At 46.2% G+C, this 24,981-nt stretch overlaps 2 protein-coding genes across 2 annotated transcripts; one reads left to right on the top strand and one right to left on the bottom strand.

Moving 5' to 3' along the window:
* Positions 1-1,265: 1,265 nt before the first annotated feature.
* On the top strand, positions 1,266-22,978 carry DPP7 (dipeptidyl peptidase 7). Its single transcript, XM_040531147.1, has 13 exons — positions 1,266-1,470; positions 1,743-1,856; positions 4,172-4,311; positions 5,047-5,210; positions 7,073-7,208; positions 10,010-10,091; positions 10,870-11,036; positions 12,279-12,339; positions 20,187-20,305; positions 20,416-20,572; positions 20,862-20,926; positions 21,876-21,946; positions 22,552-22,978. Exons 1-13 carry the CDS (start codon positions 1,389-1,391, stop codon positions 22,685-22,687), a joined length of 1,494 nt encoding a protein of 497 aa, XP_040387081.1. The 5' UTR covers positions 1,266-1,388; the 3' UTR covers positions 22,688-22,978.
* On the bottom strand, positions 12,350-20,181 carry LOC121057276 (kelch-like protein 13). The gene is made up of 4 exons (XM_040531149.1): positions 18,112-20,181; positions 17,279-17,531; positions 14,516-14,676; positions 12,350-13,351 (listed from the first exon to the last, which is right to left on the bottom strand). Exons 1-4 carry the CDS (start codon positions 19,168-19,170, stop codon positions 12,953-12,955), a joined length of 1,872 nt encoding a protein of 623 aa, XP_040387083.1. The 5' UTR covers positions 19,171-20,181; the 3' UTR covers positions 12,350-12,952.
* Positions 22,979-24,981: the final 2,003 nt, after the last annotated feature.

Raw genomic sequence — 24,981 nt, forward strand, 5'->3', positions numbered from 1 at the left:
GTCATGCCCATCTCCTCCTTCTCATGCAAAGGCATCAAAGAGCAGGCATTAGGTGTCATTATTCTTCCTGCAAAGGGATGCACTGGTTCTACACCATGATGTGAATGCTGCAAAGGTAGGAAGAGCAGAAGACAGTGGAGAGGCTGGTTTGGAGACTCCTCACCCCCTGCACAGCAGCATTCCCCAGATCTGCAGGGGTGGAGTGGTGGCCTAGCACCAGCATGGAGTCGTGCTGACTTTCACCTTCCTCATCCTCACTCCACAAGCTGGGCTTCCAACACTGAAGCAGGAGGCCCAGAGACCAGCTGGCACAGACAGCCTGCCTGCTGCCCACGATGCCCCACATGCTCCCAGTAAGGAGCTTGCAGCACAGTCAAAGGCAGGCACAGCGAGCCCACCAGCTGCTCTCATCACTGAGCATCGCCACAGACACCTTACCACCCCCGCCCTAGCACACTGTCCCTGTGACTTGCAGAAAACAGACTCCACAATCAGTAAGATTGTAAAGTAGGTATGTTTATTCAGCACTGGGCAGCACGGGGGGTAGTCCCACCAAAAGCATGCGCGCCTGACGCGGCAACTTGCTTTAGTTATATGCAGTAAAGAGTTACATATGCATGAAGTTTCACAACACGCCTATACATAGTCATAACCTGTCCCCGCTTCATATTAAAATTAGTTCCAAGGAGTCATTTCCATAAACTCCTCCCATCTGCGCTTGCGCAGTGTATTCTGGTGGTGGTCGTCGGGGGTCGTGGGGATGAAGATTGATGACTCTTCCTCGTCACCGCTAGTTGACCTCTTGTCTTTGCACAGACTCAGTTGCTCCTTGGCTCTTGTCCATCTGCAGGACCAGTTTCTACCAGTTTCTTAAGACAGGCTCACTCTCTTATTAGGAGACTGACCTTGGTAAGGGGCCTGAGGCTTCTTGCTTTAGTTAATTTGCACAATGCGCCATAGTTAGCAAAGACGCTAAGTAGCATCCTAGTTTAATGCCGTCAGCTCTCTATCTCTACTTGATAAGATTCTCCTAACTCCCTCTCTCACCTGAGCCCTGCCGACGCTCCAGCTCCATCCCGCTGCCTGCTGCACGGGGCCCAGCGGGTGCGGGCTCGGGCTCGGGCTCGGGCTCGGGCTCGGGCTCGGGCCCCGCGCTGCCTGCACGAGCCCCCGGCAGGCCGCGGCTGCGCGCAAAAGCAGCGGCTGGCGGGACGCCCCGCCAGCCAACACGGCCGTGCCTCGGTAGACATGGCGCCCGTGTGGTCACGTGAGGGGGGTGTGATCACGGGACGCCGCGGGCCCCGGAGCTCTGTGCCCGGCCGCCCGGAGCTCCCGCGCCGGCGGACGGGTCGGTGCCCGCGGAGCGGAGGCGCGAGCGGGAGGTTGCCATGGGAACGCGCCCGCCGCCGCCGCTGCTGCTGCTGCTCTTCGGCCTCTTCCCGCTGTTGCCGCCGGCCCGCGGCGCGCCCGGTGGGTGCCCGAGCCGGGCCCCTGCTCCGCTTTCCCTGCGCCCCGCGCCGTGCTGCGAGCCCGCCCGGGTCCGTCCCCTCTGGGCGAGAGCCCCCAGTCGGCCCGGGCCTCACCGGCCGGTCGCTCTGGGCTCCCCCGCCCCGAACGGGCACGGGCAGGCCGGCACCCTCCCGCCAGCCGGGCTGGGCCGGGCCGGGTCTGGCCGCGCCGCGCCGCACCAGGGGGTGGCGGCCGTCGTCGGTCAGCCCTGCACTGACGGTCCTTTCCTCCGGCTGCCCGGCCAGCGGGGCCCGGCCTGGAGGAGCGGTTCTTCCGGCAGGTGCGGGACCACTTCAGCTTCGAGACCTGCGGCAACGAGACCTTCCCGCAGCGGTACCTGGTCTCAGGTGGGTCCTGGGCCCCGGTGGTGCACTGCGGCCTGCGGCAGTGATCGAGCTTTCCAAAGGCTCGCCGCTCGTGCACAGGGACAGAGCCTCTCAGAGAGCTGTGCTGAGCAGCCAGCAGTCGGTCTGAGTCGAGCACCAGCCCACCACGAGCCAGTCCTTTCTCCTGTCACTTTGCTTAGCCTCTCCTCTCATCCCCTTCAGTTCCTCACTCTGGTAATAAGATGTGTGGTGCAGATGAGGGGATTGGCCTCTTAGCAACGTGAGCAGGTAAGAAAAAATGGCAGTGGTAGGTTTGAACTGGGCTGGCCCTGTCCATGTGTATTTTCAGTTAGACACAGTATCTTTCAAGTGCAACTTCAATGCATCAGGAAGAACAAATAGTGACCCAAATGTTGCAGTCAGTACTCGTGATTCTAACAGGTGAAGACAACTCCAAGAAAGATGTCTCTTGGGCCTGTGTTTCACATTATTCATAACACAACAACTTTAGATAGTTTAAGGCATGCTGAACAAAGAGGACAAGGAGCCTGCAGTGTCTGTCTTCCTAGCTAAATAATGAGTTGTCTTCTGAGTCACAAGCAGTAAGAGAGAGGAGGCTTTTCCAAACAACGTGCTTTCATTTTCATCATAATTTCAATAACTAGTGTCAGATGTTTTTGAGTACTACATGCTTGGAGTTATCGGGGAGATTTGCAGTGAGACAGCAATTGTGGCGCTGTGATTAGCATCAGCCCAGAGTGCTACCTACCTCTGGGTAGCACTGCCTGGTCCTAGCACTCACTCACTGTCATCTTAGGCCTACAGGCCTGTGCCTGGAGCCTGTTAGACACGTTATTGCCTTCTCATTATCTGTTACTCTGCAGCTTGTTCATCACTGTCACCTGGTTATATGTATTTCACCAAGCATGAGCTCAGGGATCACTTTGGCACAAAGATATCAGAACATTAGTGAATTTTGATGGCGTACCCAGGACTGAAATTTCACAAATAAAATGACCATGACCGTCTTTGAGCAGAACTTAGGGATCACCTGGTTTAAAGCATTGAGGAATTTGATTTTTAAAGTGTTATGTTTTATCTGCATGTCCTGCCAGGGCAAAATTTATAAATTTAGAGCTAAATAATATCTGTGAGAAACAAAACATGTTGAGTAGTTTCTTTTCCCTCTTTCTGCTTCTTGTGCAATACAAGTCTTCAGATTATCAGTGAGAAATTGAAGGAGACTGTTATTTCACAACCAGGCATCTGACTGTCTTGAGGTTAGCTGGCAGTTGCCCCAGGATTTAAATCTGAAAATAGATATCTGTTTAAGCAACCTGTCTATGTTTTTGGCTCTTGTGCACAGCTGTTTGCTACAGAAGCCACGAAGCATATGAGAAGAAATGTCAGAGTAAATAGAGCACTTCAGTTTCTTACCTGATACCCAAAACAGATGCAACACAGAAAGAATCAGCCTTTTTGTTAACAAAGATCAAGAATTTCACTAATGACATATTTCAGGCCTGTTTCCAAGCCAATACTTGCTCTGGCAGGTCTGCATTGAGAATATCTGTTAATGGAAACAGCCTTGCCTGACATGCTGCAGTTGCGTCCATAGCATGACCTCTGTTGGAGGTTCCCTTTAGGTGATAAAATTAATGCTTAACTGACAGTCTGAAGTCTTGTTGAAGAAAGCTATTTATTCTCCCCCCCACTTGACTCCTGTACAATTTAAGAGTAAGCTAAAATCAAATGTTTGACAAAGGCAGCAGTAAAGCAGCCATGTGTTACACAAGCAAGTATTGGCATCATCGGTCAGCTCCTCCTGGTAGTCTCAATTTGCCATCAGTTATAGACAGATCAGAAGATAGAGAATATGTTATTTACAGCTTGGCTCTGTGTTGGACATCACAATAAAAGCAGTAGAAAGAGGCAGGCAATTCCTCAATGTTCATTTTGTAGGAAAAGTGATCTGTGCAAGTGTTTTGGGACAATTTGGGTTGAAATGGGTATATAAATGGGAAATCACTCTTTTGGGGGCAGCTGTTTGCAAATTCCTTGTAGATCTGAGATTTTCAGGATTTTTAGGCAGAAGTAAAAGTTCCAGGTCATATAGTGATCTCATGGAAGCTCTTACTTAACCCTGCTCAAATGACAGATTTCTGTAGCCTGGCCTTTCTAACATCTGCATTCCTCAACACAGGTCTCAGGGATCAGCCTGTTCAAAGAGTTCTTCCTCATTAAGCTCCTGTCCAAAGTCACCAAAACCAGACATTTCATGCTCTGACAGTTTTGTTTGTTTTTGTTTTATGTCTTCTGTCAATTATCTCACTCAGTAAAGTTCTGGAACAAAGGATTTGGACCAATCTTTCTCTATACTGGCAATGAAGGTGATATCTGGACTTTTGCTCAGAACTCCGACTTCGTATTTGAATTAGCAGAGGAACAGGAAGCACTTGTGATATTTGCTGAGCACGTGAGTATTTTAGTCATTATGTATATTATAGAGTTGTGTTAGTATTACCAAATTCATCTTTCTCCAGGTCCAGAAAAATAACATCTCTTGCCACAAAGCAGAGGTAGACCTGCTGCAGGCTTTCTTGTCATAATAGTAGCTCTTCATTATTTAACCACAGTCTCTGAATTTATTTTTTTATTATGCCTACCACCAATCCAGGATAGAGACTACTGTTTCAGTAAAACTTATCCTATGGCATATTTGATTTAGATCAGTGCTGTTATAAATAGTTTCCACTGGTCTTGAACTCCACACTGGACTGGAGAGATCTTTTGTTAAGATAATGTTTTTCTCTCTAGCCTGTGAAGTCCCAGACCATCCTGTTCCTAGGTACACCACCCTAACAAATCTATTACTCTCCAACCTATGCATGAAGAGATTATACACTGTTCCCTTTTCTAGCTGGGGATTTCAGGAGAGAGACATGTCAAGGCTCCGCTTGGCACCCACTGAAGTAGCTTGTCCTGAACTTTCCCATCCTCTATGGGAGATATCCTGAAGGTCTCTGTTTATCTGATATAGGCAGATTCTGCAGAATCTGAGCATTTGCTCAGTTAAGAACAAGTTAAGGGGATGATGTGTGCCCTGTTATCACTTCCCATTTGTGCACACTTGTCCCATTCCTATAATGAAGGACAGGGAAGACCCAGGCTTTGACACCAACATTTTTGCAGCATATCTCTTTGCTTTCAGAGGTACTATGGCAAGTCTCTTCCATTTGGACTTGAGTCAATACAGCTGAAGAGGACTGGTCTGCTTACTGTGGAACAAGCCCTTGCTGACTACGCAGTGCTAATTACTGAGCTTAAGCAGCAGTATGGTGCTGCAGACTGCCCTGTCATTGCTTTTGGAGGCAGGTAAAGGTTGTGTGTGGTTCTTCCCTTCTCTGCATCCTTTCCTAGACACAGTTGTGGTGTTCTCATAGTTCCATTTAGCTCTCCAGCAAGCTTTAGAGGCAGAGCTCTAAGCTATTCTATAGACAGCATATGTGCCTGAGCTCCTTGAGAGCTTATCTCTAGGGCCCAGGCAGCTCTCCCATTAAGAATTAGTCTTGACTTGTGATTGCCTTTGGGAATGTTTGCTTTGGAGACTGGATGTTTCTAGACATCTTCAATGTACAAGTCAGCCAGAACTGCAGAAGATAAGTTCCTCCTGCAGTATCAGATGATTTTACATGAAAAATGCTGAAAATCAATAATTGGTAAAATATTCTTTCTTGGGGCCATCCAGCTTTTTATCAAACACAGCCTCTTTATCAGTATCCAGCCACTTTCATTGTAGGCTCTTTTATAATTCTGCTCTGTAACCTGCTGCTTGTTTGCTCCTGGCTTCCAACAGACATCCTTCCCCAAAGTGCTTGCTCAGTTGCAGTTCAGAACTGTGTTGATATCATGTCCCTGTCTCTTGAATGGCTTCCTACACTCATACAGAGAGGTGCTTCCCTTTAAAAGGTTTCCAATGAGTACAGGGTTTCTCAGTCACTGCAGTGAGCTAGAAAGCATTTGATCAGGTGATTATCATTACACTCCAGCTCACTGTGGTGGTGACTGGGTTGTTGATCCCAGTGGTGTTTGCACCATGTCTACCAGGACAGTAGCTAGTGTAAAAAGGGCCAGAACAGTCTTGGGGTGGGGAGGTGGGATTCAGTGAGACCTGCTAGCTGTTAGACTACAGCTGTTTGTTTGTAAGTTGGAGTTAAACATGCAGCAGCTTTGAACAGCACTAAACCTATCTGAAGAATACTGAAATACGGCAGCACTGGAGCAGCACGTTTCCTGGGGGAGGGGGGGGGGGGTGGGAAACAACCTTCAGTTGCTTATAGTTTTGCCAAACTATCCAGTGGAACTGAATTTTCTTCTGTCAATTTCTTTTTTCTGTTTCCAAGACCAGAGTTAGAGAAAAGTATATGGCTTTACATGTGGGTGATGTGGGACTTGAATACTTCTGAGCTGTGAGTGAAGAGGTTGGAGTCAGACAAGGTGTTATCTCTGTGTTAGGGTTGTCATTTATCAGCCCCAGGAATGACCTCAGAGTTAACTCAACAAAAATTTGCATCTGCATAACTTTTGTGGCCTTGGGTTTATCAAGCAATCCCAGATATATCTGCAGATCTGTGGCCCTGTCACTGAAGCTGTCAAGGTGGCTTTGAGTTTTGATGTGGTATTTGTTAATGTCTCCCATTCCCTAGTCCTTTGCTGCTAATTTATGCAGCTGTTACTTGGGTTGCCCAAGATGACTGCCTCCCACTTCCCAGCACTAGAGGGAGCTGAATGTTCTGTAGTGTTCAGGGACACCCTTTGCTTGTTAGCTCTTGCCTAGACAGTCTTTATAATCCTATATGCAAAATGTTGTCTCCTTCACCCGTTAAGTAATGACAGCTTGACTTGAGCCCCAGTTGGTTCTGCAGTGAAATCATCAGGACATGCTCAGGGTGGGGCAGAGTTAGATAAAGGCAGCATTTACATTTGTCTGCAGAATCCAATTGGGCTGGTGTATTCCCGTGAGAGTTGACTTGAGGGTCTGGGGAAAAGCCCATAGGAACATGCTGTGTACAGCTCATTAACTATAACTCTATTTTTACATAAGGATGACACCTAGATTTGCATAAACATTTTGTTGTTTTGAGTGCGGTGAGCTTGTGACCGCTGGCCTGAACTTTCAAGTTAGTATGTTATAATCTGTCTGTTAAAGGAAATAACTTTTCTCTGTCCTGTGCCAGCTATGGAGGAATGCTGAGCGCTTACATGAGGATGAAGTACCCAAACATTGTAGCTGGAGCATTAGCTGCCAGTGCTCCTCTGTTGTCTGTGGCTGGGCTTGGAGACCCCACTCAGTTCTTCAGAGATGTAACAGCAGTAAGTAGTAGCTCTTCGCAAGAACATTTTTCTTCTTCCTTTAAGAAGGCAAGATTTTTTTTCTTTTCCATGTCTTTAAACAAACAGCTGTTCTTGCAGCATCGGTGCTAGACAGATCTGCAAGGAAAAGCAGCAGCTGCAAACAGTGTTGAGTGTTGCTGCGGCTGGGGCAGCTCAGGGCTCAAAGGTGCTGCTCTTCTAAACAACACAAAACGGTTCCGTGACCTTTAGTACCACTAAGAATTCACTTTTCCATTTCTAGTGAGTTGTACAAATTACAGGCTGAAAGTTTTCCTTTGTACCTGGCTGAAACCTTTGGATACTTAACTGTTCAAATCCTCTTTCAAAATGTTTCCGCACTGATATTTATGATTCACTGTAGATCCTTATTCTCAATATGGTTGCATTTCAATGAAGAACTTGAATATTTCACTAAATAAAAACATGCATGGTGTCCTGGATTCACTGAAAACCAAAATTTAAATGTGGCTTTCATGTTCTAAGGACATCAGAATAAATGGAAATATCCATGGGAGTATTGTTGAGAACTGACTTGCATTTAGTTTACATGGAAAGAAACGTACTAGGTGGTAGTACTGAAAGCTTGTGATGGTGGCTGTTTTGCCTCTTTGGTATGATTTTCTAGATCTGGGTGACACATGTGGCTTTGTGTGAACTACCTGTGTATGAAATGTGGTCCTTTTGCTCTTGTTACATATATGAAACCTTATTTTAATGCAGAGACTTACAGCGCAGACAGTATTACTGGTAAGCATAAAGAAGAGTGTCGTGAAAATAAACAAACTCAATAGCATTTGAAACTTTAAGTATATAAGAGAACAAAAGACATCTTGTCTTAAAGTTATACATTTTGAATATATGGTATCACTCAATTGTCTAACATGCTCGGTAGTGGAAATTCTTCTCTGGATGAAGCTAATTCCTTCTCAGAACTCCTGTTCAGATGATAGCTCTGACTTGTTTCAGTTGTGAATGTGCTGTGAGTCGTTACACACCCCTGAAATCAGAGCTTTGACCTTTTCATGTGGAAAAAAAAAATACTAATTCAGATACTAAGCAAGCACTTTGAGTTGTTTTCAAAGTAATTCATTCCACCTTCAGCATGTTTACGTAACAGCAACCCTGTGCATCTGAAGGCTGAATTCAGCTGCTCTTCTCAGTGAACAAATGTCCCTGAGAGCTGTTAATACTAATCAAGGCACAAACCTTCTGTGAATCATTGTGGGAGCTCTCTCTTCTGCTTTCTGCTTCTGAGTCAGAGTGTGTTCTCTCAAAGCAGCTTTCTCTATGACTTTTATTGAGCATTTCCAGCACATTTCATGAGCCTACAGCTCACAGGGGAAGTGAGCAAAGGGCAGAAAGTTTATTCTGTGTATGGCATTTGCATAAGACTAGGTTTATATGTACACCAACTGCCATCCCTGCAGCCAGACAGAAAGCCCTAGTGTGAAGAATACATGTGCAGCAACATGTGTGCTTCCTGTAAGCTTACTGCTGCAGGGGCTGGCCAAGCTATCAACTTCAGATTGGTTTAGACTTCTGAATTAGGTGTAATTCAAAAGAGTAAAGCTGGCAGCCTGAAAGCTTTGATTGGCAAGTTGGAACAGCTTTTCTTGGAATGTCTGTAATGCCTCCTGCCTCTGCAACAGCTCAGCTGACCTGTTTCTATGTCCATAATGGTCTGCTGGGGAAAAGCGAAACCGGCAGTGGTTCCTTATGTCAGGCAGCACACTGCAGCAGTTCGGCATTAGCCTCTCAGGGACCTCAGTGGTCACTGCAGCCAGAACAGACTTGCTCTTCCATCCCAGACTGACTCATCTGCATGCTCCAGTTTAGAGCCATTAGTTGATAATAAGCACACACAGAAGGAGATTTAAACCATGGAAAATCCCAAAGTGATTTCTCGAACTTTCAGACAAAAGGCACGGAGAGGAATCAAAGGAAGGTCCCATATCTGTTTGTAGTTGAGGCTGCGTCTTTGTAAGAAAAACGCTTAGCTAGTGGTCTGTGGTTAGTTACCATTGTTCTCACATGATGAAGAGACCTTAAAAGAGCCCTACTACTTATTATTACAAAGTACTGGTTGTGGGCAGATCTCAAACTGCCTTACAAGCTGACAGAAGAGAAACAGTTTGGGTTGCTAGAGCCTTCAGTGGCAGAAACAACTTGTTCCAACAGCGTAACCTGCCACAGCTCTTCAAGCATACCTTAAAGTGCTTTTTCAAGAGGATCAGTAGTGCTTTTCCCAAGAAAATAAGACATGGCCTTCTTGGTCATCTGGTAAGTCACTGGCAAGCTTAAGAAGAAAAGCAGGTCTTGGTTTCCCAATCCAGTGCTCAGCCCTGTGTGGCTCCTTCTTACAGACAAAGTACGGTAGGAGGCCTCTACTGTATGTTTTAAAAACAAAAAACTGCTCTTGACCCTAATAGTCTGGTACCTGTTCCCATGTCCAAGGCACATGTCTAATCTCATTGTTTCATGTTCAGTCTAATGGCTCCACAAAGTGCAAAGTGTTTTGTCTAAAGGCTAGTCCCAGTAGCGACCTGGTGAAACAATTACTGCTTGGTCTGAGCTGTGCAGGCTGTTAGTTTGTGCTGGCACATTCTGATTGTCTGGAGCTCAAAGCAGAAGCACAACTGTCATTGCTTCTGGAGATGCAGATGCGATTCTGGCCATAGTGGGCAAGTAACCTCTGTCATCTCCTGGTGCAGCTTCCCTGTGCAGCATCTGCACATATCTCCTCTGTACAACTGTAATCCTGTCATTTTCTGTCCTTTCAGGACTTCCAGAAGTCTGGCCCAGACTGTGTCACAGCTGTACGCAAAGCCTTCCATCAGATTAAGTATCTGTGCCTGAGTGGAGGTAAGAACAAATGGCCCCACAGACTGTTTCCCAGGGGTAGGTAGACTCAGGGATGGGGGCAAAAAGTTGATTCTGTCAGGTTTTTGGTTAGGCCTTAAATGGGTTCCAGCTAAATCAATGCAAATGTCTGCCTGACCTTTCTGCTTGCATGTCTGATTTTTGATTTCACAAACAGTTTTGATCAGTATTGGTATATGGACACTAAAATGCAAGTATCTATATGGAGGATTGCACTGTGTTAATTAAACCGTCTTTTCTGCAGGAAAAAAAAAAGTGTTCAAAAACACCTTCAATTTGATGCTGGTAATATCTGTGATATCTTTGCTTGGATATCTGTTCTCCTGCACGAGAGCCTGATTGATGAGACTGTCCTGCTTGGCTCTGAAGGGCACAGCAGGTGGGAGGCAGCAGAGCCTGAGGGAGCAAGGAGGGCGTTGCCACACAGGGTGCTGGGGAGGACAGCCTTGTACTTACTGCTCTTTTCACTGCATCAGCCTCGACTGTTCTGTCTCAGAGGGTGCTGCTTCCACTGACGTTCCCCAGGGAGGTTTCTGTGTCTCAGCAGGGGGAGATGCAGGCTGCAGGCCAATGAAGCCACACAGGAAGGCTTTGCCGGAACATCTGTGTTTGTGTAAATTTAGATGTAACATACCCTTCCTGCTGGAAACCTCAACTGTGTGTTACATATCTCTTTATCCTTGAGTGAAACAAGACGCTGAAGCCTGGTATTAGTTTACTCTGTTGAAGTTCATGCCTTTCATTTGCTTTTCTTCTATAGCTTATGATGAAATCAGCAGCAAAATGGCTACATGCAATAAGATTTCTAACAAGGAGGATGTTTACCAGCTTTTTGGTTTTGCTAGAAATGCCTTCACCATGATGGCCATGATGGACTACCCTTACAAAACTGATTTCATGGGTCACCTCCCTGCTAATCCAGTGAAGGTGAGTACCAGGACACAGTTGAGAATTGCACTTTCTGAAGGGAGGGATGTACACCTCAATGACCTGAGTGCAGGGCTGCACAGCATGGGGCACAATCAGGCACACCACTGGGTGGTGGTGACAGGGAGAGGTAGTGGTGGGTTATGGCACTTCCACTGTGATGATAAATCTACATGTTTTAAGCCCCTCTGAGATGGTGACTGTTGTGTTTGAAATGCATTGCTATTAGGCTTGTCAGGAAGGGCTTGCTGGAGCCATACCTGCCATTCTCTGTGTTTACTTTAGACAAAAAGGCCTGTGCAAGCTTGTTGACTTCAGTTTTTGATTGCTAAAATATACAGCATATCAAAAAATGTAGTTTTGTGGTAGCTTGCCTTGAAACACTTTCATAGACACATTTTTCTTGGTGGGTAGGTTGGAGTTCTAAAAATCAGGTTCCTTTTTAAAGTATCACCTGGTAAAATGCTACACCTCAGAGTACAATGAGGAGAAATGCCTGCTGCTATGGGGACTAGAAAACCTAAAAACTTTCAAAGGAGTAGGAGATGGCCAAGTGTGGGAAAAGAGCCTGGTTCTCAGAGGGTTACAAACACCTCTTAGACAGCAGCTGGGGCCTGAAAAAGGTCCCAGATCACCTGTCACTATTGCAGCTCTTGACTTCTGCTTTGCTGTCAGCCTTGTGCTTCTGTTCTCTGCTGCACTCCTGTACACCAGGGTAATGGAACTTTACATGCTTCTGACCTTGTGACTAAGACAGCAGCTGCCATTTATGGTTCAAGTCCTACCTGGAGCAAAATGCACACTATGCAAGAGGTCCTACAGGCCATGTATTACAGGGATCCAGGAGACGCTGTCTCTGGCTCCACTGGGCATCCAGCTCCCTTCTAGGGTCTGTTTAATGATCTGTAAAATGGAAATATTATTCTAACCTCCTTTGAGAAGGGCATTAAAATATTCTGATTGCAGGAGGAAGAACTGTTCCTTGTAAGTGTCCTCCACATAGCTGTGGATGTTTACCTTGGAAAAGAAACAGACTGTCTTAGTCCTTTCTCCCTGTTTCTATGTATTTTGTTGCTAGAGAGAGGAAAAAACACCAAAAAGATGTTGCATTAGGCCCTTGGAAAGCTGGTGAAAAATCAAATATGCAAGTGATACTTTAGACAAATCTTCCTGTTTATCCCTTCTGCAGCATAGACTGTTACCTACCGTGCCTGCAATTTTCCTGTAATGTGTCTCATCCAGGTTGGCTGTGAACAAATCCTTGCCCAGACAGACCCAATTCAAGGCCTGGCAGCTCTTGTTGGTGAGTGAATCTTATCAGATTGGTCTTTCATTTAAAATCCTGTTTTCTAGAAGCACCTGTAAGTAGAGTTGTCTCATCATTATGTGGTTTATGTATTGTGGGAGCTGGTACAACTCTGATTTTCCAGTGGGATGGTTTGTGCTCTATTGGTTTCATCCATTGGGACACTCCATGATGGCAGGTTCATTCTCTCACCTTTTCAAACTTATCCTTGCAAAGTTTTTCAGCCATTGCAGCCCTTGCTGCAAAAACATTGCAGGCTGTTGACTTTTGATGAAATGTGACTTCTAAGGTACTTGGTTCTTTTTAAAAGTTTACCCATGCTCTGGCTCAAGCAGTCACAGATTCAGCGCATGTTCACTGAAGGAAGTTCTCTGGTCTGCTAGTTGAGGACAAGGTTGCCATCATAATGCCCTACAATCTTAACTGAGTGGCAAGACAATTGTAGAAAAATTGTATATGCTTATCTCTGTGAGTACTTAAATTGTCAGCCAGCAATATAAAATGTCAATTCTAAATCACAGCTGAAAATGTTTGGCTAGGGAACTAGAAGTGTTGCTAACGTACTAACCTCTTGGCAAACACTGTCAGATCAGCTTGACCTATTCACATCCTACTTCTCTTCAGAGGAAGAGATGGACTTTTTTTTCTTTGTAATGAACAAGCTGGGAGTACATTTCTCCCTCCTGCTGGTGAGGGAGCACTTTGTGCCTCTCCCTGGCTCACCAGTTGCATTCACTTGGGACAATTTAATCATGCAAGAGGCATGATCAGCCAGAGCTTTAGGCAGGGAACTGGCTTTCTTCCATACCTGCCCCTCTATGTCATACATGAAAACACTGTCTTCTTTTTGCATGTGCTGTAGTGACCCACCTCCTGTGAGGTAGAGCATAGACTCACAGGCTGTGATACTGAACTGGCAGCAGCTGAACGGGGATAGCGTTAGCGTTGTCCACTGATCATTTACAGGACAATAGTACTCTGTTGCATCGACGTGAATCCATTCCTCCACCTGCAAAGAACCAGACCAACACTGATCCATCATACTACACCTCAAGCAGGTATCAATGTCACATCAGGCTTGTTTGGCTCATGGTAGAGGAAATCTTGACATCTATTTGAATACAGTGGAGCTCAAGGTGCCACATCTTCAATCTTAATTTGGCAATCAGAGCATCAAAAGAAGCTGAATAAAATAAAAGAATGCCACTCAAGAACTGCTCTAAAAGAGGCTTGTTCTTGGAAAATGGGAGGAATGAGCCACAGGGACCTACTGGAATTGGTTTAGCCCAAGTCCTTCCTGGTCTCCATAGACTTAACACATTATGGAGGACCTCATCTGAAGAGAGCTACAGTGCATTGAATTCTAGATAACTGAGTTTGTGTCATCTGGAGGAATTTGATGTCAGATCTGATGTGCAGTTTCTCTCTACAGATTTCTATCACTTCCTCAGTAAGCAATTAAGTACTCTAAGATACGTTCATTCCTTTGAAAGAAACAGCACTGGCCAAAATTGGGCATGGGATCCTGAATCTTTACTTTCAAATAGGAATTGCTGAATGATCTTTGAAAACTTTTTTGTCTTGACTTCTGGGAATGAGAGTCTTCCTGACTGAGCATTTCAGAATGTCAGATGTCTCCTTTCAGCTTCCCCTCCCAAGAAGGCTACACAGAGCCTTTGATCCAGTTTCAGAGAAGGGATATCAATGTTTGAAGAGGCTTTGCTCGCATTCCAGGATTTGAACTCATGTCTCCTAAAATCTAGGCTGGTGTCTTCACTGCAGTCCATTCCTCTTCTATTTGCCAGTGTTTCACACCCTCTCAGCACAAACAAGGAAAATCAACATATTTTGGGCAGGTACATGAGCAATTTTACCCTTAGGTTCTCCTGCATTAGGCTGCAGCTACACTGTATGTTTTCTCTATGTAAAATAGAGCTTTAAACAGCCTTTGTACCCTAGCAAATAGGGTGTGACAAGGCAGCTTTTAGTGGGCATGATTTTGGGCAGGTACGCTTCCATAAGCTTACTGGCCTAACTTGCAACTATGCAAGTCCACTAAGAGAACAAAAATAATAGTTGTTGGTCATCCTGCTGGAATAATGCAGTCAGGGCCTAGCAGTACAGAGACTCCATTTTGGAAGAGAATTGGTGTTACAAGAACAAATGAACTTACTCCTTTTAGTGTCCTTCCTCCAATGCAAAAGATTCTGTCTTTTACTGTAGCCATCCCATGATCACAGCGGGTAAAGGTCATGGCAGAGTTGCCAGTCCAACGTCGGAGGCGAGGGAGGTAGCTGTAAGTGTCTCGTAAGGTTTTACCTGCCGAGAAGCCTCCTAGAAGAAAAGCAGAAATCTTGAAAATCCATCCGTCAGTCTCAGTATCATAGAATAGCTTGGGTTGGAAGGGACCTTAAAGATCATCTAGTTCCAAACCCCTGCCATGAGCAGGGATGCCACCCACTAGACCAGGTTGGACAACGCCCTATGCAACCTGGTCTTGAACACCTCCAGGGATGGGGCATCCACAACCTCTCTGGACAACCTGTTACAGTGCCTCACTACCCAAACATCCAGGAAAACCCTCTGCAAACGTCAGCAGAGCTGACATGGTATGAAATTTAAAACATGAGTTTCTTAGATATTATTTTTAAAAAATAATTCCAACTGTTTCTGCAGATAGTTTTTCACAAATGAGTTTTGTATCAGCTCTTGGGGTATTTCAGGTGCAACCAGGAAGCACGAACAGCTTTAGTTACGGAATCTGCTTCCAGCACACAGAGTCACAGAATAGTTTTTTGAAAGAAAAACATTTGAAGTTCTTTGACCTACTGACAAAGATTCAAAGTTCAGAGCCAATCTGCCATTGCTATTGTCAGCTTTCTCTTTTGGGCACTCATTTGTGTATTTCAGGGCTGCTGTATAAAAAGCTCCTTACAGGTCAAAGGTGCTGCTATTGGAAGGGTAAATACTTTTAACTTTCTGCCTGTTGAATTCCAACCTGCAGAGAGGCTTTGCAAAAAATGAAGGTGATACTTCTGGTTGGGCATATGCCCAGCTTCCTGGGGCTTTGATGCTTTCTCTGTATGCATTGTGGTGTAACCCCATTAGGCTGCTGAGCTCCACACAGCCACTTGTTTACTCAACAACAGTGCACTGGGATGAGAATCAGAAAGGTAAAAGTTAGAAAAACTTGTGGGTTGAGATAAAGACAGTATACTAGGCAAAGCAAAAGCTGTGCATGCAAGCAAAGCAAAATAAGGAATTTTTTTGCTACTTCCAATCAGTAAGCAGATGTTCAGTAATTTCCAGGAAAGCAGTACCATCACATATAACAGTTTCTTGGGAAGACAAATGCCGTAACTCCCGATGTCCCCCCTTCCTCCTTCCCCTTCCCCCCAGTTTTATTGTTGAGCATGACATTCTGTGGTATGGAATATAATATTGCTTAGGCCATTTTGGGCCAACTGTGCTGGCTGTGTCCCCTCCCAGCTCTTGTGCATTCCCAGCCTCCTCGCTGGCAGGGCAGCACAAGAAATAGAAAAGTCTTGACTCTGTAAGCACTGCTCAGCAACAACTGAATACATTGGTGTGCTATCACCACTATTTTCGTCAAAAACTCAAAACACAGCACCATCTCTTCTCTATGAAGAAAATTAACTTTGGTTAAATTAACTGTTGTCCCAGCCAAAACCAGGACAACACGGACACTTACATAAGTAACACTTAATTTCTGAGTTTGCTTGGGCAGGGTAAATCAAATTTGCAGTTACGCCACTGATTTTAGAAGGAAAATAATGTTATAGACAGGTAAGGTCTTTTACATAAGGGGTACTTCTGGAATAGTGTTATCCAGCCTAGATCACTACAGCACGTTTGAAGCTCTGTGAAGCAAGGAGGCAATTTTGTCCTTGCTGTCTGGTAGGAATCAAGACAAACAGTGGTTAAATGAGCTTTCTGTGGCACCATGGGTCAATTGAGCCAAAGCAGGGACTTGTACCTGAGCCTCAACTTTTCCTCTGGCTGAACCAGTATCCTTCCTTTCTGGTCATCTGCACAGCCAGTACAAGTGTCCTGCTGTCAGTGGAGTGTGTGTTGCTTTAAGACAGCCTGTGCACTGCCTTTTCTGCTCTCCGGACGTTGGGTGTACAAATAGTTGCAGGGAAGTGCAGGTCTTTGCAAGTGTACAGTTAAAAATTAATCTGGACTAGATCAGCACAGGGATGCCAGCTGGCAATAACGGGTTTAAGAAGCATGGATCCTATAGCAATGACAGGCAGACCCCAGGACTTTTAACTGCAGACCAATAACAAACACCACAGTGCTTTTCCTAGGACAAACTAAAGACTATCTTTCAAGTCTGAATTAGTAGCTATAGAACCTGAAGATCCTCCAGCAGTTCCATGAAATGTTTAAATCCATGGTGCTTTCTTGTTAAACATACATACTGCACCATCTACCAAAGATCCTTGTAAAGACCAAGGGGTCTCTTAGAGGATAAGAGCTGTACAGGTCCTGCAGGTAAGAAGATAAGAACCTGCACTGTACTTATTTTTATATGGACTAACAGTGCAGTGCAGGGGAGTTAGTCCCCTATTTTTATTATTCCATTCAGATTAATACCAGAGTGTAATCTCATCCCCAGCACTAGGGCCCTCATTTACCTTTTCAGACAGCAAAGCTTTGGGATTTTAGCCAGGACTGCAAGGTCAGAGCCAAGTGGGAGTGTGGTTTGCAAGTAGATGATGTCATGTTTAATGTCATAGAAAGAAAATGGCTCCTGCAATTCAAGATCACAGTGAGGTTGTCTTGACACAGCAGGAAAAGGGCATGAGCTGTGGTTGTTGGTGTGGGTACAGGCTTGGACTGTGATGTTAAGATGCTAGTAAAAATCAATGAAAGTATATGGGAATATGCTGATTTTGATTAGCTTTGTCACCTGAAATATAGAGGATTCCCTTGTGGATTGCGCCTGCATGATCAGCAATAGGCACAGGGAAAGGAGCTGCAAACTCCCACTTGTTGTCAGCGGGCTGGTATGATTCCACAGTGCGGGTGAGGGTCCCCAGCAGTGTCCCACCACCCACAGCAAAGATATGATCAGACAGCACATCCGCATGGAAGCGTGTCCGTCGCTCCAGCATGCTGGCAACCTGGAGCCAGGAAGTGTTGCGTGGATCAAATCGGAAAACCTAGAAATATACCAAACAGGAGATGGTTAGCACAAAGCAGGTGCCTGGCTTTGTATTTCATGTGGCTTCAAGAACTGATTAACATTTTCTTCTGGGCTGAGGTTTACATTCAGAGCTGGACAGCTGAAACAGCAATACCTTGCTGATGGAGCTGGCACCCCTGCAGAGGGACAGGTGCTAATCTCTGCTCTCTGGAAACAGCGACAGGACCCGAGGGAACCAAGGGAACAGCATAGAGCTGCAACAGGGGAGGGTCAGGCTGGGTGTTAGAAAAAGGTTCTTCACCAAGAGGTGGAACAGCCTGCCCAGGAAAGTGTTTACAGCACCAAAGCTACCAAGACTTCAAGAAGCATTTGGACAATGTCTTCAGACATAGGGTCTGATTTTTGTGTGGTCCTGTGTGGAGGTGGGAGTTGGACTGAATGATTATTGTGGGTCCTTTCCAAATGAAGATATTCTGCAATTCTAATATGTAGAGGTGGGAGACCTTCAGTGAGCAAGCTGAATAACATTCCCTCCCTCCCTTCCTTCCTCTCTTCCCTAGCCTTTGTTCCAAGTCTAAAGCTTTCTTGTGTCTTACCTCATTTGATGGTTGCTTTCCCATGGGATCAAATTTGCACTGTCCCCCAATGACAAAGAGGAAGTCACTGATGATGGCTACACAGTGGTTGTACACTGGCACACAGAGGTCCCCAACCTTGTGCCATGTGCTGCAGCTCTTGTCGGCAGCCCACATCTCTCTGCAAATGCAGTTGTCAGTGGTTCTGCCACCAGCAATAAGCAGCATGGTGGAACTGGAGCGGAGGCTCGTGCGTTGGGTCTGCAGGAGTGGCTGAGCATATAGCAGGGAGTGGTAAGTCAGAGCCTCCTGAAGGTGCCTGTGGCAGCCTGAATCCAGCCTCATAAAAGGCATTTCCTGAACAAAGCGCTGCAGATCCTTTAAAGGAATGAGAGGGAATCTTATGCGCCTTAAAATGTCTGCTGCATCTTCCAGCCGTGTGCGGTCATGCTGCAGCCAGCTCGCAGCAGCTCTGAACAGCTCCAGCTCGCTGCACCCCTCTGTGTTGGTCCTGTCTAAGATTTCACAAAGGGTTCCTCTGTCAAGATCTTTCAAGCACTGAGGATCAGCCAGTATCTGTTTGTAATTCTGCCCTACATAGCGCATAGCTTTCTGTCTCAACTCTGCCGGGCCAAGTTTTTTAGCAATGTTAAGAACATCCATGCAGTTCTCACAGTTCAAACAGCCCTCCAGAAATTGGAAGCATAGCTTGATGACTTCCCGAACAAGCAGGGTTTCTGCGGCTTTGAATGTCTCCTCGATATTTTGTAATGAAAGATCTAATTTGTTGGAGTAAATGAAGTTGAGAACATTCCTCAGCCCTGCAGCGCTGACAGCTTTCAGATGGACGTTACAATCCAAGCTTCCCACTCTTGTCAAGTTTCCAGCAAATAGGATCTTGCAGTAATTACTTGCTGATGCTAAAATGATCTTGTGTGCTGGAAAGCAAACCCCTTCTGCCTCCAGTGTTACATCACACAGTGCTTTCTGGGCACGAAGGCTGCTGATCCCTTCTAGGAGTCTCACCAGGTAAGTGTCAGACACGAGCCTCTCCATGTTGGTCTGCGAGCTGAACAGCATCGCTCTGAACGGCACAGTCCCAGGACTCGTCGTTGTACACTCAGTGCGTCTCCTGTGCAGTCATCTGCAGATGAACCAGGGGTTTCATGCTTTGAGGGAGCTGAGGCTGTGCTGCTTGCTCCACCGACCCATCCAAAATGCAGATATGGCAGCAACTTCTCTCCTCATCGTGCCTCTTCAGGTTGCGTCTGCAGGAGCCGAGTGCTGCGTGCCTCACAGAGCTAAGTGGGGTTGTTTGCCAGCAGAGCTGTTGGTGCTGGTTATCGCAGAAACAGTGTTTGTGGGTTTTGCCTGTGGGCTGTGACACTGGCAGCAGTGGACAGCCACTGGCGTTACTGCATTCCTCCTCGTGCTATCTGGTAACTACCCATCTGCACAAAAGCAACTCATTCCTCTGCAGCTCCCCAGCTATGCTTCACTGGACCCTGTGGTCAGGTGCTTTCATCAGGGCAAGCCTGCACATGCCATCATTCCCTTTTTGAACAACAGTCAAACAAAATCTTGTGACGCACCCCCTTGGCCTTCTTGCTTAATTAGATGCATTCACACAACAGATACTTTCTGGGAGGGGGAGGAGGATGGTGTCAGCTGACACGTCCAATTCAGTTTGAAGCCAGTTGTGCTGGGGCATAGTTTTCTCTATACAGCCTGCTCTTGAATGCATTAGGGATTGGAGGCTGGGGCCCTCCCAAAGACTAGTGAGCTGGTCACTCAGCTTTTGGCATGAGCAGAGATAGCAGGAAACTTTTGGGAGCCTCTTCCTAACTGTGGATGCAGCAGAAGCAAGGGATAGAACATAGATGGTAGCGAGACCCTGTGAACACTTTGGCATAAAGTTGTGATCATAACCCAAAGCTGGTACATATGCTGCTAGGGCTATCCCTGCCTTACCTGCTCACCTACCTGGGGTATCCACCCTTTCCATGGTCTTGGATGCACGACTTTCACAAAGTCTGTGGCTGAAAGGGCAGAGGGTTAATGATAAGTTGGCTTTGTGTTGTGTTTCCACCTGGCAGGGGTATTTTACAACTCCTCCGGCTCAGTACAGTGTTATGACATATACCAACTGTACCGGCCCTGTGCTGATCCCACAGGCTGTGGCACTGGCATGGATGCTGAGGCATGGGACTATCAGGTAAGGTGTTAGAGACACCAGCAAGCTTCAACAGCTGCCCTGTTTATTCCCACCCCTCCCTTCCCACCCCCCACCTCTACCTCCAATGGCAGTTCTTGTACCTCTTTCAGGTCTGTACGGAGATCAACTTAACGTTCAACAGCAACAACGTGACTGACATGTTCCCCGAGATGCCCTTCACAGAAGCCATGAGAGAGCAGTACTGTCAGAGCAAATGGAGTGTGAAGCCAAGAGCACAGTGGCTGCAGACAAACTTCTGGGGAGGAGGTGTGTTTTGTTGGGTGCTCATCATTTTGCTCGTGTAATTTGCTTCTTGCATTCCTTTTGCCTGGCTGAGCCCTGCAGGGACAGGCACAGCTAACTAACAAGTGCCAGCAGAAAAACACAGCCACCAGGCCCAGCGTAAGGGCTTGAGCAGACTTTTCTCTCTGAGAGTCAAGTGGGAAGTTCTGTTCTCTTGTGTTTTCTGTTACTGTTTTTATTTGCTGTAGAAGCCAAACACTTGTGGGTAAATGGGCAGAAAGGAAGCCTCTCAAATGTCATTTTTGAATTTCAGACTTGAAAAGTGCAAGCAACATCATTTTTTCAAATGGCGACTTGGACCCATGGGCTGGAGGTGGGGTAAGCAGGTGAACTCCCTTCTACCAAGCACAGACAGCAGCCTTCCGAGGTGATGCACTGCCCACCTCTCCCTTTCAAATCAGCGCTGGCAATTCAACTTTAGCCTATCTGAATTTCTGCAAGTGGCTGTTTTATGCTGAACCATTCAGGAGTCCCCGGATGTTTATGACAGACACGTTTGAGTAGTGAGTTGCCAAACAGCCAGGAACATCGCGGCAGTAGTGTTGGCTTCCTGAGTATAGCAGACACGGCAGGAATCCAGCACCTTGTGGGTCTACCCCACCCCTGGAAGTGTTCAAGGCCAGGCTGGATTGGGTTTTGGGCAGCCTGGGCTGGTGGGAGGTGTCCCTGGGGCATAGAACTGTATGGGCTTTAAGGTCTCTTTCAACCCAAACCATTCTACGATTCTATGAACCTTAACCGGTCGCAATTCTATTTCAAGACAGTCTCAGCACTGAGTGCGCCTTAAATTTTCCTTTCTCAGCATGTTTTGTTAGATCAGGCAGTTGCTGTAATCATCAGTCTAAACCTGGGAACATTTCAGTTTAGAGTCAACAAAACTTCAGAGTGGTGATAGAACTCTACTTTAAAAAGACCCAAAACAGGATTTTGAGTTAGTTGAGCTCTTGATTATAATGCAGGCGGTCCCTTGTTTTAGGCTGGCTTGGCAGTCCCAGCTACAAAAGGAACAGGGTCCTTAGGGGGGATGAACCTTGTATTTCAAACTGCCTATTCTACATTAGGCTGAGTTTTCATATTAGGGGAAGCCTCCAATTCACCTGAGTCAGAGGGTTTGACTCCAGAGGAGTTAGTCATGCACACAGTACCAGCTATACCAACAATCTCTTCCCATGCATTTCATCACTCCTGCCCACATCAGTTTTCAGAACTGATGTCCAGTTCTGCCTGGTTACTTGGTGAGAGTTTGTCTCTGTTCCTTTCATTCCAGATAAATAGCAGCCTAAGTCCTTCACTAATTGTAGTAACCATTAAAGGAGGTGCTCATCACCTGGATCTCCGGTAAGTATGTAGTAACTGACAGGTTAATTTCCTTTGGATGGCAAGATCCTACTGCCATGGGTGTTTGGTCTTAGCTAGCCACAGTCCACAGAACAAGGAGATACTTTATTTAAATAGAACTGGATACCAGACTGTTAAGGCATAATTTTGGAGTTATTTTCTAACCTAATACAAATGCTCTTATAGCCTTCACAGAAGACAGGTTATGCAGGACTCATCCCTAAACTCATGTACTTTCTTGGAACATGTTCTGCTTGCACTGGAATTGCCATGAGTGTCTGATGGTCTGTGGCAGTCAGTCATATGAAGTAGTCCAGTGTCTCCTGGCATTAGCCATCAGCCTTCCGTCCTCCAGCAGAGAGGGCAGCAGCCACTGATGCAAGGGAGAGCTCTATGCTTGTCTTGCCTCCCCCAAGCTTTTTGGGCGTTACGTTAACTTGTTTTCTGGGGTTTAAATATGAAGTACAAACCATGAGACTAAAGAGATGATCTCTGTCCATTAGTTCCCTGCCTGTGCTTTCCCTATGCAGGAGACAAAGATATGGCTTAGCCAAAATGTATCAGTGTTCTCCCCTAACTAGCTCATACTGCTCTGCTTTCTCTAGAGGACACAATCCAGCTGACCCCCCATCTGTCATAGAGGCACGCAAGTTAGAAGCGAGCATCATCAGTGACTGGGTGAAATCTGCAAGGACGAAAAGAGGATGGGAGAAGCGCTCTGGAGCTTCAGCAAGTGGGTAGCTGTGATAAGACACACAGGGCCCGCACTGAGGTGACAAGGCTGCCACTACTTGCTACCAGGCTGCAAAAAGACCAGAACAGCTCAGTAGGCTCTTTTTGAGAAGGTATTATCTCCTCCACCATGCTGATGAAAATTCACCTTCCTGAAGTGTCCCACCTGCACCTAATCAAGACTCAAAAGAAAAAAGGATAAATCACTGACTGAAGCCAAAACCATGTTATGAGAGTTTCATGTTCACCTACTAATGAGAAGTTATTGTAAATGATGGAAAGAATAAAAGCTTGCCTCAAGGCCCAGGAGTCATCACTGTCCTGAACAGTATGTTGGGTAGGACGAAGGTAAATTATTAGAGAACATAAAAATTGGATGACTAGAGGAAAAGCAGAGGTACGGTCATTACATAGAATCATAGAATAATTTAGGCTGGAAAAGACCTCTAAGTCCAACCTTTAACCTAGTACTAGTCCACCGCTAAACCATGCTACTAAGCTCTACATCTACACGTTTCATACATACCTCCAGGGATGGTGACTCAACTAACTTCTCTGGGTAGCCTGTTCCAATGCCGCACAATCCTTTCAGTGAGAAATTTTTCCTAACATCCAACATAAACCTCCTCTGGTGCAACTTGAGGCTGTTTCCTCTTGTCCTACCACTTGTTGCTTTGGAGAAGAGACCAACCCCCCACCTCCACTGAGGTAGCTTTAGAGAATGGTAAGGCCTCCCTTGAGCCTTCTTTTCTCCAGGTTAAACAACCCCAGCTCCCTCAGCTGCTTCTCATAAGACTTGTTCTTTAGACCCTTCACCAGCTTCATTGCCCTTCTTTGGACAAGCTCCAGCACCTCCATGTCCTTCTTGTAGTGGAGGGGCCCAAAACTGAACACAGTACTCCAGGTGCGGCCTCACCAGAGCCAAGTACAGAGGGACAATCACTTCCCTAGTCCTGCTGGCCACACTGCTTCTTATACAAGCCAGGATGCCGTTGGACTTCTTGGCCATATGAGCACACAACTCACTCATATTTAACTGGCTATCGGCCAATACCCCCAGGTCCCTCTTCTCCAGGCAGCTTTCCAGACACTCTTCCCCCAGCCTGTAGCATTGCATGGGGTTGTTGTACCTGCCAGTGTGGGACCCGACACTTGGCCTAGTTGCCCTTCATACAGTTGGCCTTGGCCCATCGGTCCAGCCTATCCAGATCCCTCTGCAGAGCCTTCCTGCCCTTAAGCAGATCAACACTCACGGCCCAATTTGGTGTCAACTGCAAACTTCCTGAGGGTGAACTCGAACCCCTCGTCCAGACCATTGATAAAGATATTGAAGAGAACTGGCTTCAGTACAGAGCCATGGGAGACACCACTTGTGACTGGAGTCCAACTGGATTTAACTCCATTCACCCCAACTCTTTGGGCCCAGCCACACAGCCAATTTTTAACCCAATGAAGCGTACATCTGTCCAGCAAGCTTCTCCAAGAGAAGCTTGCTGCCTTTGATAAACCCATGCTGACTGGGCCTGATCACCTGGTTCTCCTGTAAATGCTGTGTGATGACACTCAATCTGCTGCATGAGGCTCCCCAGATCAGACTGACAGGCCTATAGGCTGGAAGGAGGATCCGGGAAACTTTCATGTAGATAGGTGTCACATATGCTAGCTGACAGTTGACTGGGCTCTCCCGATAGCCAGGACTGCTGACACATGATGGAAAGGGGTTTGACGAGTACTCTCAGTTACCCTCGGGTGGACCCCATCTGGCCCCATAAACTTGTGCACATTTAAGTGGTGTAGCAGATCGCTAACCATTTCCTCATGGATTATAAGGGCCTAGGAGCAGAAGAAACCTCTCATCTATCAGCTCAGGGGGCTGAGTTCCCAGAGAACAAGTGGTCTTGCTGCTACAGACCAAGGCAAAGAAGGCAGTAAGCACTTCAGTCTTTTCCCTATTTATTGTCACTATGTTTTCCCCCACAACCAAGAAATGATTGAGATTCTCCTTAGTCCTCCTTTTCTTGTTTATGTATTTATAAAAACTTTTTTTTTTTCCTCTTTAACAGCAATAGCCAGTTTGACCTCAAATTAGGCTTTGGCCCTTCTGATTTTGTCCCTACGCAGCTTCATGACATCTTTGTATCATACATGCACAGGTTCATAAGAGATTCCACTAGTGATCAGCTACACAAATAGACTTGGTCAGCCTCATGCAGTGCTGTGGGTGTTTTTTTGTTTATTTGTTTGTTTTGTATTGCTGTTAATCAAGAGCTAAGTACTAGTGACCAGGAAATGCACTTACACTT

This window comes from Cygnus olor, chromosome 19 (genome assembly GCF_009769625.2).
Source record: "Cygnus olor isolate bCygOlo1 chromosome 19, bCygOlo1.pri.v2, whole genome shotgun sequence".
Classification (NCBI taxonomy): Eukaryota; Metazoa; Chordata; class Aves; order Anseriformes; family Anatidae; genus Cygnus; species Cygnus olor.

Bases quoted from the DNA above. Each gene is read 5' to 3' on its own strand.
- DPP7 (XM_040531147.1), top strand. From the start codon at position 1,389: ATGGGAACGCGCCCGCCGCCGCCGCTGCTGCTGCTGCTCTTCGGCCTC. The intron at 1,471-1,742 runs GTGGGTGCCCGA...CCTTTCCTCCGG, and splicing joins GCCGGCCCGCGGCGCGCCCG to CTGCCCGGCCAGCGGGGCCC. The intron at 11,037-12,278 runs GTGAGTACCAGG...TGTCTCATCCAG, and splicing joins TCCCTGCTAATCCAGTGAAG to GTTGGCTGTGAACAAATCCT.
- LOC121057276 (XM_040531149.1), bottom strand. From the start codon at position 19,170: ATGCTGTTCAGCTCGCAGACCAACATGGAGAGGCTCGTGTCTGACACT. The intron at 17,532-18,111 runs GTAAGACACAAG...GTATATTTCTAG, and splicing joins GAAAGCAACCATCAAATGAG to GTTTTCCGATTTGATCCACG. The intron at 14,677-17,278 runs GTGACAAAGCTA...CTTTTCTTCTAG, and splicing joins GGGAATCCTCTATATTTCAG to GAGGCTTCTCGGCAGGTAAA.